The sequence below is a fragment of the Salmo salar genome, chromosome 01 (genome assembly GCF_965601325.2).
Source record: "Salmo salar chromosome 01, fSalSal1, whole genome shotgun sequence".
Taxonomy (NCBI): Eukaryota; Metazoa; Chordata; class Actinopteri; order Salmoniformes; family Salmonidae; genus Salmo; species Salmo salar.
In genome coordinates this window covers 57,399,584-57,415,450 of record NC_138291.1, presented here as the reverse complement: position 1 = coordinate 57,415,450, position 15,867 = coordinate 57,399,584, and the positions used below count along the sequence as shown (strand labels likewise).

The 15,867-nt window shown below is 47.5% G+C and overlaps 1 protein-coding gene across 5 annotated transcripts in view; it reads left to right on the top strand.

The window, feature by feature from the left end:
• Window positions 1-15,867, top strand: part of LOC106605231 (EMAP like 4) — a 97,409-nt gene that overhangs the window by 61,484 nt on the left and 20,058 nt on the right. For 3 of the 5 annotated variants that reach the window (XM_045719997.2, XM_045719978.2, XM_014200652.3), the window contains 11 exons: window positions 393-614; window positions 3,208-3,348; window positions 3,704-3,729; window positions 4,161-4,196; window positions 7,388-7,511; window positions 7,731-7,880; window positions 8,599-8,668; window positions 9,627-9,737; window positions 14,049-14,144; window positions 14,263-14,397; window positions 15,330-15,465. In XM_045719997.2, the coding sequence (XP_045575953.2) occupies window positions 393-614; window positions 3,208-3,348; window positions 3,704-3,729; window positions 4,161-4,196; window positions 7,388-7,511; window positions 7,731-7,880; window positions 8,599-8,668; window positions 9,627-9,737; window positions 14,049-14,144; window positions 14,263-14,397; window positions 15,330-15,465 (1,247 nt within the window). The remainder of the gene's footprint in view (window positions 1-392; window positions 615-3,207; window positions 3,349-3,703; window positions 3,730-4,160; window positions 4,197-7,387; window positions 7,512-7,730; window positions 7,881-8,598; window positions 8,669-9,626; window positions 9,738-14,048; window positions 14,145-14,262; window positions 14,398-15,329; window positions 15,466-15,867) is intronic. The other 2 variants (XM_014200659.3, XM_014200667.3) reach the window with 2 other exon arrangements.

The window sequence follows — 15,867 nt, the reverse complement described above, 5'->3', positions numbered from 1 at the left end:
GCAGGAAGTTGAGGCTTTGCAGGTCTCTCAGTAGTGAAGGCTGTGGGTAGAAGTTGCCCAGATCTAGGATCATTGTACCATCAACGGTGTCCTGGTATACCCCTGTGTTTCGTTATTTGTCACTTTTTGTCCTCCTATATATGTTCCATCTGCTTGTGTCCCCTTGTACTCATGTCTCCACTGGTTGTATCCCCTTGTACCCCTGTCTCCACTGGTTGTATCCCCTTGTACCCCTGTCTCCACTGGTTGTGTCCCCTTGTACCCATGTCGCCACTGGTTGTATCCCCTTGTACCCCTGTCTCCACTGGTTGTGTCCCCTTGTACTCATGTCGCCACTGGTTGTGTTCCGCTGTTTGGTTATCCTCTGGTTGACCCCCTGGTTGTCTCCACAGCGGTCAGACAGCGGAGAGGAAAAAGGACAAGCCTCAGATGGAGGGCATCAAGGAGAAGGAGGAGGGGCCCTCCCAGCCCAACCAGGCTAACGATAAACCCTCCCCTGCCAGCCCCGTACAGCCCTCTCCGTCCCCCTCCATCTCCAGCCACCCCCCCTCACCTCACCCCCCTCAGTCCCAAAGGCAGGCCCCGGAGAGCAAGGGCACCTCCCCAGCCAAAAGGTTCCTAAGATGCCCACTTTGGTCGTCGGTCTCCCGCCCCGCCTTACCACCTTACCAACGCAATGCCCTCCGACACTCTGAATGCTCTGACTTTAGCTTTTACCTTTGACTGGTTGGCATGCTTCTTTAGATCGCTTTCATTTGAACCCATTTTGGTTATTAACCTATTCTCTCTATTCTCTATCTCTCACCTATACTTTCAGCTATCTTTCCCTGTACAGACTCAGCCACTGCAGACCTTAGCTTCTCAAACTGCATCACTTATCTTTCAGACTAGTTGTAGCACCGCTTGTAGCAAAGCCCTTTCATTCAGAGATGAGGAGAGGAATGGTTTGCATATGACCCTTCTGCACTCATCTGCAACAGTTTGAGCTCTCTCTCCATTAGGAATAGGAGAGGCCCTATCTGTCATGTACTGGCTGTGCTTCGTACCATTCAGGATACACACTCGGATGCATACACACACACACCAGCCCTAGACTCCCACACACACGCCAACACACACACGCTCCAGCCCCAGACCGACTGCTCTCACTAATCAAAGCACTGCCTTCACACTCATTACCCATAACACAGATCAATAGAAATTATTCTCAGAAACATTGAGAACCAATTAAGTTTCACAAAGAGCACCCGTGAACCCATCCCTGCCTATTAGACTGGGCAAGTGACCGGTTATTAGTCAGGGCGTCTGCTGTGCCAAGAACGCTAGCCGGAAAACTTGTCCGCTGGCAATTGTGTGTGTGTCTGTCCACCCAATCTGAAATGGGCCAGGCTTCTAAGCAGCGCAGTGCACAGTCGGGGCTCTTTCTGGGGTTGAGTATTATAGGGTGATTTTTACCTCTTAAATGGTCCTTTCCCATGCTATTCAATCCTCTGGTTGGATTGAAAGTATCAAGTGGGCTTCTATTCCTATTTTTGAAGATGTGAGTGTACCATTCAGGGCTTTTAACCAACACACAGAGTTTGCAAAACATTAGGACCACCTTCCTAATATTGAGTTGCACCCCCTTTTGCCCTCAGAACAGCCTCAGTTCGTCGGGGCATGGACTCTACAATGTAAGCGTTCCACAGGAATTCTGGTCCATGTTGACTCCAATGCTTCTCACAGTTGTGTCAAGTTGGCTGGATGTTCTTTGGGTGGTGGACCATTCTTGATACACACGGGAAACTGTTGAGTGTGAAAAACCCAGCAGCATTGCAGATCTTCACACACTCAAACTGGTGTGCCTGGCTCCTACTACCATACCCTGTTTGTGGGTAAGACGTACGAACGTACACAACCCATGTCTCAAGGCTTAAATATCTTTCTTTAACCTGTCCCCTGCCCTCCATCTACACTGATTTGAAGTGGATTTAGCAAGTGACATCAATAAGGGATCATAGCTTCCACCTGGATTCACCTGGTCCATCTGTGTCATGGAAAGAGCAGGTGTTCTTAATGTTTTGTACACTCAGTGTACGTTACCTATCTGCTGTAGAGCGATGATACTGTACCAGTACTGCGTGCGTGCGTGTAGTAGGGTTATGGAGAAATTCTGCTGAGGCAAGGTTGTTATTTTCCCGCCAAATTCCATGCAGGCAGCATAGGATGTCTGGATGTCTTTCCCTTCCTGTCCCTGTCTCTCCCTCACCATACAGTAGATAAGGAGAGATTACAGACTCTGTAAATGTAGCAGTGTAACGTTCGTTGAACCTCCCCCAACATTCAGCCCCAGTCCTATCTGCCCCTCTGTGTCACTATGGCCCCCTGGAGGTAGAACAAAACGCCATGCAGAAGTGATAAAAAAAAAAAAAAAACTGTTACATCTCGCAGTTTAAACCCCCTTCCTCCTCACAGCTTCACATGAAGAGTGGTGTTCTTCACGCTCGCTCTCTTTCTCTCACAATCCCTTCTCTCTCTCGCTGTTCTCTCTCTGCTCTAGCTATTCTCCAAACCTTCCATTCTTCACTTTACTTGCAGTGTGATTCTTACAGCCAAACTCACTGACCCCCTCTGTCTGCTGAAGCCTGGGAGAGGGGTTGACTTGTTCAGCCAGCCCATGTGTACTAACCTGTGACTTGGGTGGGTTTTCCCCTGTGTGCCCGGCTACAGCAGCGGGTATTGATTCTACTCCTGAGGGTTGCCTGCTACTCACCTGGGTACCTCTGAGGCACTGTATCGCTGCATTTGTGCGTGTCTGTTTCAGGTCCGGATTAACCCTAAAAAGAGGCGTACCATGAGTGAAATAATTCAATTTTAATTAAGTGCATTAAAGGTACAGCGTTTTTTTTTCATTGTCAGGTCACTTGGTGGCCTGGTCAGGTTCAAGCTCTGGGCCATACTTTTAATGTATATGGCATAAAACTGCAAACAAATTATGTAGTTCACAGTTGCACACTTTAATGCACTTTTTACAGTTCAACAAATTGAACAAATTCAAACAAATCTCCATTATCATCATGGCACTCATCCGTTCTCCAGCTTTCTTTCTGTCTAGCCAACTGTCTTTCTCTCTTCCCCTCTCTATCTGTTTCTGTGGTATAAAACAAACTGTTTCTTTTTTGTGTGCACCCTGTACGTCCCTGTGTGTGTGTGTGTGTGTGTGTGTAGGGGTCACAGTGCGAAGCGGGGCACGGGAATGGAGCGTTCACAGAGTAGTACCTGGGAGAGTGGCGAGGAGAGCAGGAACAAGCTGGTGAAGGCTGCTTCCACCTCCAAACTGCTGGCCAAGGTGGTGAAGAACGCAGACAAGTGAGTGGCTGATGGGACACGCGTCACAAATCTGATGTAAACATATGTGTGAAAGTGTAATGCAAATACGGGGACGCACAATAATTGAATTCCGGTCTATGTTTTGTACTAAGAGGTGAGACTGGCCTGCATTAGTTTATGGGGTATTCAGTATTCATTCGTTTAGGGAGAGTACCTTTTCAGATATTACACTGTCATCCAAGAATCGCCCTTTAATTCCCTATATTGTGTTCATCCAAAGTCCCTCCTTAATAGAGAACGCTGTTAAATTGGCCCAGCTGTCAGATAACCTTTACTGGTTTTGTAGTCTCAAGTCACAGTCTGACCTTATTGTTATTTCTCCATTCTCTTCCAGGCATAAAGACCCAGTGATCAGCCAAGGTGAATATACTCTCTCTTCTATGTTCGTCATCCACCACCGCGTACTGGAACCCGCTAGAGCTATGTACTGCGGTATACCGACACATCTGTTTACAACCAGATCGTTTATTAATGAAGCTGTACAATATGATACAATGTAACCTAAAGTGTGCTCTTGTTGGGCTTATGAAAACGCTGTGCTGTACTGTGTAGGTTTGAGAGTACCTTTTTAGGCCAGAGAAGAGCTGTAATTTCAAAGCCTAGCGTCTTGTTGTTCCTTCCAAACATGTCTCCTTTCCTTCAACATAGTCCTTCATCCTATTGTGTAGACCCAACTAGTCATCGTTGCTGTCTTCAGATCATTCTAGCTCTTCTCCCCTGTGTACTATCATTGTGTGTGTGTGTGTGTGTGTGTGTGTGTGTGAGTGACATTGTTTCTGTCTCATGACCAGCCAAAATGTCAACCCGCGAGAAAAACAGCCAAGCAGGTAAGTTGTCAGATAACGAGGAGAGCTACCAGCCTTGGGACGAGCGCTTGCCCCACCCTCTCTGCTTTTTGGCTTGTCTATCTATCTCTGACATTCCCTTTATCGTGTCAAACACAGATAGAATCTCATTTCCCTCTGCGTTCTTTCGCTCTCTCGCTCCCTCAAATACAGAAATCTCTCAATCTCCCTCTACTTTCTCACCCTCCTCCATTTATTGTCATCAGGCGATGCCCGACCTAAATAAATGGCATCGCTGTGCCAGTATGCCCTGCCCCTCCCTGGCCCCTTGCCACTTAGCGGAGTGTCGTCTGGTTAAAAGCGTCCCGCTCTTGGCTCAGGCAGGCTGCCTCTGGTCATGTGAGGAAGGTGGTTGGTCTTGAGTCTGCTGGCTTGGGCGCTCGTTTACCTCCACAGACACACTTTGGACTGGAATTCAGCTAATTCAACGAATTCAGCCTTTTATTGACCACAGATACAGTACATTCGGAGAGTATTCAGACCCCTTGACTTTTTTCCCATTATGTAACGTTACAGCCTTATTCTGAAATTGATTAACGAAACATTTTCCTCATCAATCTATACACAATACCCCATAATGACAAAGCTGAAAACAGGTTTTTATATTTTTTTCTTATCTTATTTTCACAGGTATTCAGACCCTTTGCTATGAGACTTGAAATTGAGCTCAGGTGCATCCTGTTTCCATTGATCATCCTTGAGATGTTTCTACAACTTGATTGGAGTCTACCTGTCGTAAATTCATTTGATTGGACATGATTTGGAAAGGCACACACCTGTCTATATAAGGTCCCACAGTTGACAGTGCATGTCAGAGCAAAAACAAAGCCATGAGGTCGGAGGAATTGGCTGTAGAGCTCCGAGACAGGATTGTGTCGGGGCACCGATCTGGGGAAGGGTACCAAAATATTTCTGCAGTATTGAAGGTCCCCAAGAACACAGTGGCCTCCATCATTCTTAAATGGAAGAAGTTTAGAACCCCCAAAACTCTTCCTAGAGCTGGCCGCCCGGCCAAACTGAGCAATCGGGAGAGAAAGGCCTTGGTCAGGTAGGTGACCAAGAACCCGATGGTCACTCTAACAGAGCTCCTCTGTGGGGATGGGAGAACCTTCCAGAAGGACAACCATCTTTGCAGCACTCCACAAATCAGGCCTTTATGGTAGTGGCCAGACGGAAGCCACTCCTCAGTAAAAAGCACATGACAGTCTGCTTGCAGTTTGCCAAAAGGCACCTAAAGGACTCTCACACCATGAGAAACAAGATTCTCTGGTCTGATGAAACCAAGATTTAACTCTTTGGCCTGAATGCAAAGCGTCACGTCTGGAGGAAACCTGGCACCATCCCTACGGTGAAGCATGGTAGTGGCAGCATCATTCTGTGGGGATGTTTTTCAGTGGCAAAGATGAGCGGAGCTAAGTACCGAGAGATCATTGATGAAAGCCTGCTCCAGAGGGCTCAGGACCTCAGACTGGGGCGACGGTAGAGGCAACGCAGGAGTGGCTTCGGGACAAGTCTCTGAATGTCCTTGAGTGGCCCAGCCAGAGCCCGGACTTGAAACCGATCGAACATCTCTGGAGACACATGAAAATAGCCGTGAAGTGACGCTCCCCACCCAACCTGACAGAGCTTGAGAGGATTTGCAGTGAAGAATGGGAGAAACTCCCCAAATACAGGTTTGCCAAGCTTGTAGCATCATACCCAAGTAGACTCGAGGCTGTAATCACTGCCAAAGGTGCTTCAACAAAGTGTGTGTGTGTGTGAGTGGTCCCGTGTGGCTCAGTTGGTAGAGCATGGTGTTTGCAACGCCAGGGTTGTGGGTTCGATTCCCACGGGGGACCAGTACGAAAAAGAAAAAAAAAAAGAAATGTATGCATTCACTACTGTAAGTCGCTCTGGATAAGAGCGTCTGCTAAATGACTAAAATGTAAATGTAAAGTACTGAGTAAAGGGTCTGAATACCTGTTTTTGCTCTGTCATTATGGGGTATTGTGTGTAGATTGAGGGGGAAAAAACGATTTAATAAATTTTAGGTATAAGGCTGTAACGTAATGTGGAAAAAGTGAAGGGGTCTGAATACTTTCCAAATGCACTGTGCAGTAGGGGAAAGGATTAGTTAGGAAGAATACTGCAGACAATGGCTAAACGTATTACGCGGTCCAAGGCAGTGTGTTGGCCTTTAGTGGTACCAGTACATTCTATCTAGTAATAACTACATAGGTCCTGGGATGAATTCTGGCCCTTCAGTTTGAGTCTACTGTATGCTCCTCCTCAATCTGGGAAAACTGGAAGAAAGCCCTTGCTCTATTTCATGAGCAATGGTTAAGTTTGGCCCCCGTCCAACCATCTCCCTTTCGTCCTCTCTCACTAGGAGAGTAGAAACACACATTCCACTGATCCCTGTCTACCACAAATCTACCCCCCCCCCCCCTTTTTTGCTCTCTTTTCCCCATCTTTTCTTTTTTCTATCCCTCCCCATCACGTTTTCTTATTTCAGCTGAGTTTGGGGTTGCTGACTCACTGCTTTGCGCCACTGCACGGCTCCCAACGCTTCTCTCTGTCTGACTCGCCGTCTATCTGTATATCTATCTCGGTCTATGGACTATCTCATCCCTGGATGAGTGGAAAGCACGTGCAGCACACTAACTGAACTCATTAGGGTTTTCAAGGCTTTTGTAGGTTTTTATGTAAAAAAAAAGAGAAAAAGTGTTGTCACATTAAGTGGTTGTGTGTGACGGTGTGGAGGGTGTTGAGCAGTCAGGCTGCAGTTATCTTTAGGTTCGTGGACTAAAGTCATGTCATGCACTCTCACTTACGCTCTCTGACTCATGACTCTATATTAACCTTCATTAAACAAGAGGTATTTGTCTGAACCACAGTCATTTTTAATGCTTTACCGTAACAGGGTTTTCTGTTAAGGTAAAACATGAGCCACCACTACTCAGGCCTGCTTCTTTGAGTGTTTGCTCTAGCCTGCCTGAATACTTTCAAATAGTATTTGAATGTACTTATACCTGCTTATACTTATACCTGTGCTAATACTGTATGTTAAATGTGTTTGCAAAAGCATGGGTTTGGTGTTACCAGAATTCCTCTCTATGTAGCAAGTCAAAATGGCGATCGTGATATAGCTAGCTAAAAAAATTCAAATAATGTTTTGTCCGTCTCCTTCGCAGAGGGAGACTACATCAAGATGTTCATGCGAGGTCGCCCCATCACTATGTTCATCCCCGCCGACGTGGAGAACTATGAGGACGTGCGCACAGAGCTGCCTCCGGAGAAACTCAAACTTGAGTGGGTGTATCCTTTCTTCTTAGCAGGGCTTGGTCCCAAACACTCTCTTACTCCGTTTGTCCCTGACCTCGGTGTCTCTCTCTTGTCTGTCTCTGGGCTCAGACACATGTCAAAGCAAAAAGGTGGAGGCCTTATAGGTCTTCACTTTCACCTGTCCAGTTGTTTTTTACGTGGCAGATGATGGAAAGGAGAGTAGTGTTGTGGTTCCTTGAGTCCTTATGTCAGGTATGGCTACAGGGGGAGAGACTGCAGAGCCAACGTGTACCTTCTCCCTACAGGGGAGAGTGTATACTTCATAGCCTCCGTGGTCGTGCTCTTCAACTACGAGGAGAGAACACAGCGCCACTACCTTGGCCACACTGACTGTGTCAAATGGTGAGCTGGTATCCTGTTCTCCAGTTATGTTTTTTGTCAGCCTGGGAGTATTGGTCAGCCTTGGTTGTGTAGTATCAGGTAATGAATTCCTACAGTAGCTTACACAGCGTCATGGGCTGTGTATTCTGCATACAGTAGATACACTAGATTCAGATGATACAACAATGTGTCCCCCAGGGTCTGAATAATGTACAAAACACTTCATTACAAAACCTTTTTAATGTGGATTAAGCAAATAGTTGTCGCAGACACAATGGTTCAGCTTAACTGTCTCCAGGTTCCATCCTCTCCGAGGCCTCTTAAGATAAAGATATGCAAATGAGATATAAATGTCTTCTGTCCGGGTGGTAGAGAAGTGGAAGAGACAAATTAGTCCTTGTGATGGCAGAACCCTGACACAGAGCTGTCTTTGTTTGAAACGAAAAGCCTCACTTCCTCCCATCAGGCTGTGGGCCAGACAGGCCAACGGGTCAGCTCAGACTAGCAGCTCCCTCTCAACTTAATTTTACACCTGACATACTCCTCTCATTACGACAGATTGTTTCTGACTGTAGGGGTTTTTAATAGGGAGGTAGTTTCAGACATTTAAAAAAAAAAAAAAAAAAATGTTATTGGTTTGACAATCTCTTCATGTTTTGTCTCTCATTTCTATCTGTCCATGATTTTCTCTTGCTCTCTCTCTCGCTCGCTCTGTCTCGCTCTCTGTTTAACTCACTAGCCTTGCCATTCACCCCGATAAGATCCGCATTGCCACGGGACAGATTGCGGGAGTGGACAAGGACGGCCGGGTAAGTCACACTCCCACCACCTCACCCATTACTAAACCCCTGACTTCCTTCTAGCTAAATCCTTTAATGATATGTTCGGATGTGTGATATTTCTTTGTTCATGTACATTTCATGTTTGTTCATCCGGATTTAGGAGCACAGATGCGGTTTTCTTTCCTATCATTCATACACACACACACACACACACACACACACACACACACACACACACACACACACACACACACACACACACACACACACACAATGGGCAAGTCGCAGGGCTCCAATGTCACCTATGTAACGCCATGGGTTTTTCCAAGTGAGTTTAGTAGTCTTATTCCAGCCCGCTGAATACGGAGAGACGCCTGTGGTTATGTTTAACAGCATAATCCTTGTTTGCACTAGATCTCTTCTTGTGTACGGTTATCGTATTCCTGCTCGCGTTGCACAATCAGGCTCACTCACGTCTTTGACAGGCAGACCCAGACCCAGGTGCTCCATATTTACTCAACCATACCAATAATCAGTGCGATCATGCAACTAATTATATTTAAGCTCTCTGGGTCTAAACATGCCAAACTGGCTCTAACCTTCCTGGAACGACTCTGTAGAAGAGTATCCTACCTGTCAGCCAGCCTGATCCTGCACAACTCACTCAATGACTACTTGTTAAAGGCTTTCTCAAGTTTTTAAAATGGCTTCCTTTCCTCACCTCCTTCCCACATTCCTTCATGACCACTGATCTTAGAGGATCTGATAGATGAAAAGCAATTGGGTGGAAATCTGTCCAGTCCTTTTATCTACAAATATGATGTTTGTGTTCTCTTCTCCTCCACATCTACCAGTGATTGTGAAGGGAAGGAAACAAGGGAAAGGATGCTGTGAAAAAGTATACTGTAAATGCAGCCGTAGTGTCTGAGTTTGGTTACAGTGATGGCTTGTTAAGTCATGTGTGCCCCCTCTTCTCCCTCTTTAGCCGCTGCAGCCCCACGTGAGGGTGTGGGACTCGGTGAGCCTGTCCACCCTGCAGGTCATCGGCCTGGGCACCTTTGAGAGAGGGGTGGGCTCCCTGGCCTTCTCCAAAGCGGTGGGTACCCGTAGCAACTCTAATGGTATAATCCAGGAAGTGTTAGTCATTATGAGAATTGTGGGAACTGGTGTAGTACGTTAAATGAAACCCCATTCTGGCTGGGAAGGGTACATATCACACGAATCTGATAGATCACACACTCACATCACAGCCAGTGGATCTAGATTAGAGGTTCTACTCAGTTACATTTACATTTACATTTAAGTCATTTAGCAGACGCTCTTATCCAGAGCGACTTACAAATTGGTGCATTCACCTTATGATATCCAGTGGAACAACCACTTTACAATAGTGCATCTAAATCTTTTAAGGGGGGGGGGGGGGTTAGAAGGATTACTTTATCCTATCCCAGGTATTCCTTAAAGAGGTGGGGTTTCAGGTGTCTCCGGAAGGTGGTGATTGACTCCGCTGTCCTGGCGTCGTGAGGGAGCTTGTTCCACCATTGGGGTGCCAGAGCAGCGAACAGTTTGGACTGGGCTGAGCGGGAACCGTGCTTCCTCAGAGGTAGGGGGGCCAGCAGGCCAGAGGTGGATGAACGCAGTGCCCTTGTTTGGGTGTAGGGCCTGATCAGAGCCTGAAGGTATGGAGGTGCCGTTCCCCTCACAGCTCCGTAGGCAATCACCATGGTCTTGTAGCGGATGCGAGCTTCAACTGGAAGCCAGTGGAGAGAGCGGAGGAGCGGGGTGACGTGAGAGAACTTGGGAAGGTTGAACACCAGACGGGCTGCGGCGTTCTGGATGAGTTGTAGGGGTTTAATGGCACAGGCAGGGAGCCCAGCCAACAGCGAGTTGCAGTAATCCAGACGGGAGATGACAAGTGCCTGGATTAGGACCTGCGCCGCTTCCTGTGTGAGGCAGGGTCGTACTCTGCGAATGTTGTAGAGCATGAACCTACAGGATCGGGTCACCGCCTTGATGTTAGTGGAGAACGACAGGGTGTTGTCCAGGATCACGCCAAGGTTCTTAGCACTCTGGGAGGAGGACACAAGGGAGTTGTCAACCGTGATGGCGAGATCATGGAACGGGCAGTCCTTCCCCGGGAGGAAGAGCAGCTCCGTCTTGCCGAGGTTCAGCTTGAGGTGGTGATCCGTCATCGACACTGATATGTCTGCCAGACATGCAGAGATGCGATTCGCCGCCTGGTTATCAGAAGGGGGAAAGGAGAAGATGAATTGTGTGTCGTCTGCATAGCAATGATAGGAGAGACCATGTGAGGATATGAGAGAGCCAAGTGACTTGGTGTATAGCGAGAATAGGAGAGGGCCTAGAACAGAGCCCTGGGGGACACCAGTGGTGAGAGCGCGTGGTGCGGAGACAGATTCTCGCCATGCCACCTGGTAGGAGCGACCTGTCAGGTAGGACGCAATCCAAGCCTGGGCCGCGCCGGAGATGCCCAACTCGGAGAGGGTGGCGAGGAGGATCTGATGGTTCACAGTATCAAAGGCAGCAGATAGGTCTAGAAGGATGAGAGCAGAGGAGAGAGAGTTAGCTTTAGCAGTGCGGAGAGCCTCCGTGACACAGAGAAGAGCAGTCTCAGTTGAATGCCCAGTCTTGAAACCTGACTGATTAGGATCAAGAAGGTGATTCTGAGAGAGATAGCAGGAGAGCTGGCCAAGGACGGCACGTTCAAGAGTTTTGGAGAGAAAAGAAAGAAGGGATACTGGTCTGTAGTTGTTGACATGGGAGGGATTGAGTGTAGGTTTTTTCAGAAGGGGTGCAACTCTCGCTCTCTTGAAGACGGAAGGGACGTAGCCAGTGGTCAAGGATGAGTTGATGAGCGAGGTGAGGTAGGGGAGAAGGTCTCCGGAAATGGTCTGGAGAAGAGAGGAGGGGATAGGGTCAAGTGGGCAGGTTGTTGGGCGGCCGGCCGTCACAAGACGCGAGATTTCATCTCGAGAGAGAGGGGAGAAAGAGGTCAAAGCACAGGGAGGGGAGTGTGAACAAGACCAGCAATGTCGTTTGACTTAGCAAACGAGGATCGGATATCGTCAACCTTCTTTTCAAAATGGTTGACGAAGTCATCCGCAGAGAGGGAGGAGGATTCAGGAGGGAGGAGAAGGTAGCAAAGAGCTTCCTAGGGTTAGAGGCAGATGCTTGGAATTTAGAGTGGTAGAAAGTGGCTTTAGCAGCAGAGACAGAAGAGGAGAATGTAGAGAGGAGGGAGTGAAAGGATGCCAGGTCCGCAGGGAGGCGAGTTTTCCTCCATTTCCACTCGGCTGCCCGGAGCCCTGTTCTGTGAGCTCGCAGTGAGTCGTCGAGCCATGGAGCAGGAGGGGAGGACCGAGCCGGCCGGGAGGATAGGGGACAGAGGAAATCAAAGGATGCAGAAAGGGAGGAGAGGAGGGTTGAGGAGGCAGAATCAGGAGATAGGTTGGAGAAGGTTTGAGCAGAGGGAAGAGATGATAGGATGGAAGAGGAGAGAGTAGCGGGAGAGAGAGAGCGAAGGTTGGGACGGCGCAATACCATCCGAGTAGGGGCAGAGTGAGAAGTGTTGGATGAGAGCGAGAGGGAAAAGGATACAAGGTAGTGGTCGGAGATTTGGAGGGGAGTTGCAATGAGATTAGTGGAAGAACAGCATCTAGTAAAGATGAGGTCAAGCGTATTGCCTGCCTTGTGAGTAGGGGGGGAATGTGAGAGGGTGAGGTCAAAAGAGGAGAGGAGAGGAGTGGAAAGGAGGAGGCAGAGAGGAATGAGTCAAAGGTAGACGTGGGGAGGTTAAAGTCACCCAGAACTGTGAGAGGTGAGCCATCCTCAGGAAAGGAACTTATCAAGGCGTCAAGCTCATTGATGAACTCTCCAAGGGAACCTGGAGGGCGATAAATGATAAGGATGTTAAGCTTGAAAGGGCTGGTAACTGTGACAGCATGGAATTCAAATGAGGAGATAGACAGATGGGTCAGGGGAGAAAGAGAGAATGTCCACTTGGGAGAGATGAGGATTCCAGTGCCACCACCCCGCTGGCTCGATGCTCTAGGGGTATGCGAGAACACGTGGGCAGACGAGGAGAGAGCAGTAGGAGTAGCAGTGTTATCTGTGGTAATCCATGTTTCCGTCAGCGCCAGGAAGTCTAGGGACTGGAGGGTAGCATAGGCTGAGATGAACTCAGCCTTGTTGGCCGCAGACCGGCAGTTCCAGAGGCTGCCGGAGACCTGGAACTCCACGTGGGTCGTGCGCGCTGGGACCACCAGGTTAGAGTGGCAGCGGCCACGCGGTGTGAAGCGTTTGTATGGCCTGTGCAGAGGGGAGAGAACAGGGATAGACAGACACATAGTTGACAAGCTACAGAAGTGTTGTTTCTTGTATTATTGTCTCTTGTCTTTAGAGAACTGTTTCACTTTGATATCCTTTTTCTTCTGTCCTGATTTTCTCTTTCTTTTCTTCTGTTAACTAGATATTCTTTGTTGTTCTTCGTTAGCTAGCTAGCTTCTTCCAAAAGAGTCCCTAGCAACTGCTTAGCAACTGGTAAACAATTCAGCTAGCTAAGATAACTACAATTTTATGAAAAATAGTAACTTTTTTCAAAAGCCTATCTTCTTTGTTTGTTGCTTGTTTTTTCTCCTATTCAGTCTTGCAGTTTTCTTTTGATTTTTTTCCGATGTATTTCACTCTAAAAACCATGTAAATTTCAATATTTGTAGGAGCTCATTTTTCAGCTGCTGCTGCTCAGTGATTGGAATTCCGAAAGTTATAGGTGCTGTGTGTTTCTGGACTGAGCCCTTTCATGATCAGGCTAGTGGGTCAGACTGGTGTTATTGCGGTCTTGAATACATCATAGGTTCTCTAATCAGTACTAGTTTAAGGTTCCTATTCTCTCTCTGTCCACAGTTAGCACATTCCAGAACACAGCTTTTTAATGTCTGGCTCCCTTCAGACGCAAACCCGACAAAACACACCGTGACCCATTTTCCATCCAAACAAACACAATCACGCTCCCACACACGCACGCATTCTAAGTGATTCATTATCCCCTTACGGGATCAAAGGTCTAACTAAGCAGTGGATTTTCCCTATCAAATAATGGTAAAGCTTGAATGAAGGTTATCTTATGCTGTTGTTGATGTCATTATGCCAAATCTACTCAATGGCTGACCACTTAGAGTATTGTTTAGTCCTGCCTGCATACATGGCCATTTTGCAACATATGGATTCATCTTTAGATTTCCGTGCCCTCTCACCAACATATAGTATGTAGCTGTGAATTGGCAGGCCTAACCTGGAATTATATTATTATGTTATGCCATATTAACTGACTTGCAGACAATAGGATCTGTGCTTTACTGACATGACATGCCCTGTCTTTCTCCTACAGGACTCCGGTACACACCTGGCGGTGATTGATGATTGTAACGACCACATGTTGACTGTCTGGGACTGGCAGAAGAAATCCAAAATTGCTGAAATCAAGGTCAGGGAAACCTGGGGTGTTTTTTTATGCTGTGCAATTCTGCCTAAAATACGTAAAGGATTTGATGATTTGGTTCTGGAAGAAAAAAAAAATGTTGGACTGTTTTCACCTCCTCCAGTCTACAAATGAGGTGGTGCTTGCGGTGGAGTTTCACCCTACTGATGCCAACACCATAGTAACTTGTGGCAAGTCACACATCTTCTTCTGGACCTGGGCTGGCACCTCGCTGGCACGCAAGCAGGGCATCTTTGGGGTGAGGACATTTTTCACTTGTTCAGTTCTTAAAAACCACTTCATTTACTTAAAAAGATCCGCTTGAGCCAAGCTGATCTGTCGCTCTGTAAAAATACCCGGGCGAGAATAAAAATAATAGCAAGCAAACATATGTGCTTCGCTCACAACGTAACGACAGAGACGAACGATGTCAGCAATGGAATATTGACGGACAGACAAAGTAGGCTGCTACAACGCCACGTAGACAGACAAAATCAACGATATGGCCTCGGCAACGTCGACAGAAAATATAACGAACTAGATTGATAGCTAGAACAACAATGACTAGCTAATTACGGATTCTGATTCACACAATATGTTTGTAGAGTGAAGGCGAGTTGGGCCATGAGACAAGTGAAAACGGAGCCGTGTGGGAGGGAGGGTGGGGAGGGATGGGGAGCCGGCTTGTTATAATCCAATCCTGGCAGCAGGTTCAACCTACACCCTGCCCATTTCTTTACAGACAGCCGAACTGGCCAATTTAGTTATTTAGAGCGCGCAGCCCTTCACACTGTGACAGAGAGATGCGTGCTGGGAGAAAAGGGTGGAACGGCAGCCCACAATTCAGGGCCCGAATGAGCACATGCAGAACCACCCCGAATTGCGGCCTGCAGTTGTACACAATTGTGCTGGGAGCTGACCATGAATGTTTTTCAGAACACGGATAGTTACAACCAAAAAATATCGTATTCGGAAAATTCTCCATTCGCTATGATACTTGTTTTGTCCGAGTACTCGCCACACCCCTACGTGTCACCAACAGTGAAAAACTTAAATAACGTGATGCTAGAATGTAATGTATACCTTTACCCATACATGAATACAGTCTCTTTCTCTAGTCTGCCCTAAACACACAGACAACAATTATTAAACAGACATTTCATTCTCCCGTCTCTCCCTGTCCCGTTTCAGAAATACGAGAAGCCCAAGTTTGTTCAGTGTCTGGCCTTCCTCAACAACGGGGACATCCTGACTGGAGACTCTGGAGGCGTCATGTTGATATGGAGCCGGAGCACAGTGGAGCCGGCCCCAGGGAAAGGCCCCAAAGGTACACTATCACATAATACCTCATATACCTCACACTGTACTTTAAACCTCGCAGGCAGTCCCTACACCCGGCCGTATAGTGCTACAGTACTGATGGCACGGTTGGCTGGGGCATGGTGCTTTGCAACACCAGGATTGCGGGTTTTGATTCCCTCGCAAGCCATGTAAAGCCTACTGAATATTTGTTTAAAACTTTAGTCACTTTGGTAAAAACCGTCTGACCATTTATCATACATGCCCACATGAGTAACACAAGAAGTTAACCTTCCCAGTGAGTCTCAGCCACAGAGGAGAGCAACTGTAAGAGGTGGTTTTGAGACTGACGAAAAGAAAACAGCCTTTGAAGGAGAGACAGAGTGGGTGTGAGTGTTGGCGGGACGGAGGGTGTTGGGGGTTTGAGCAG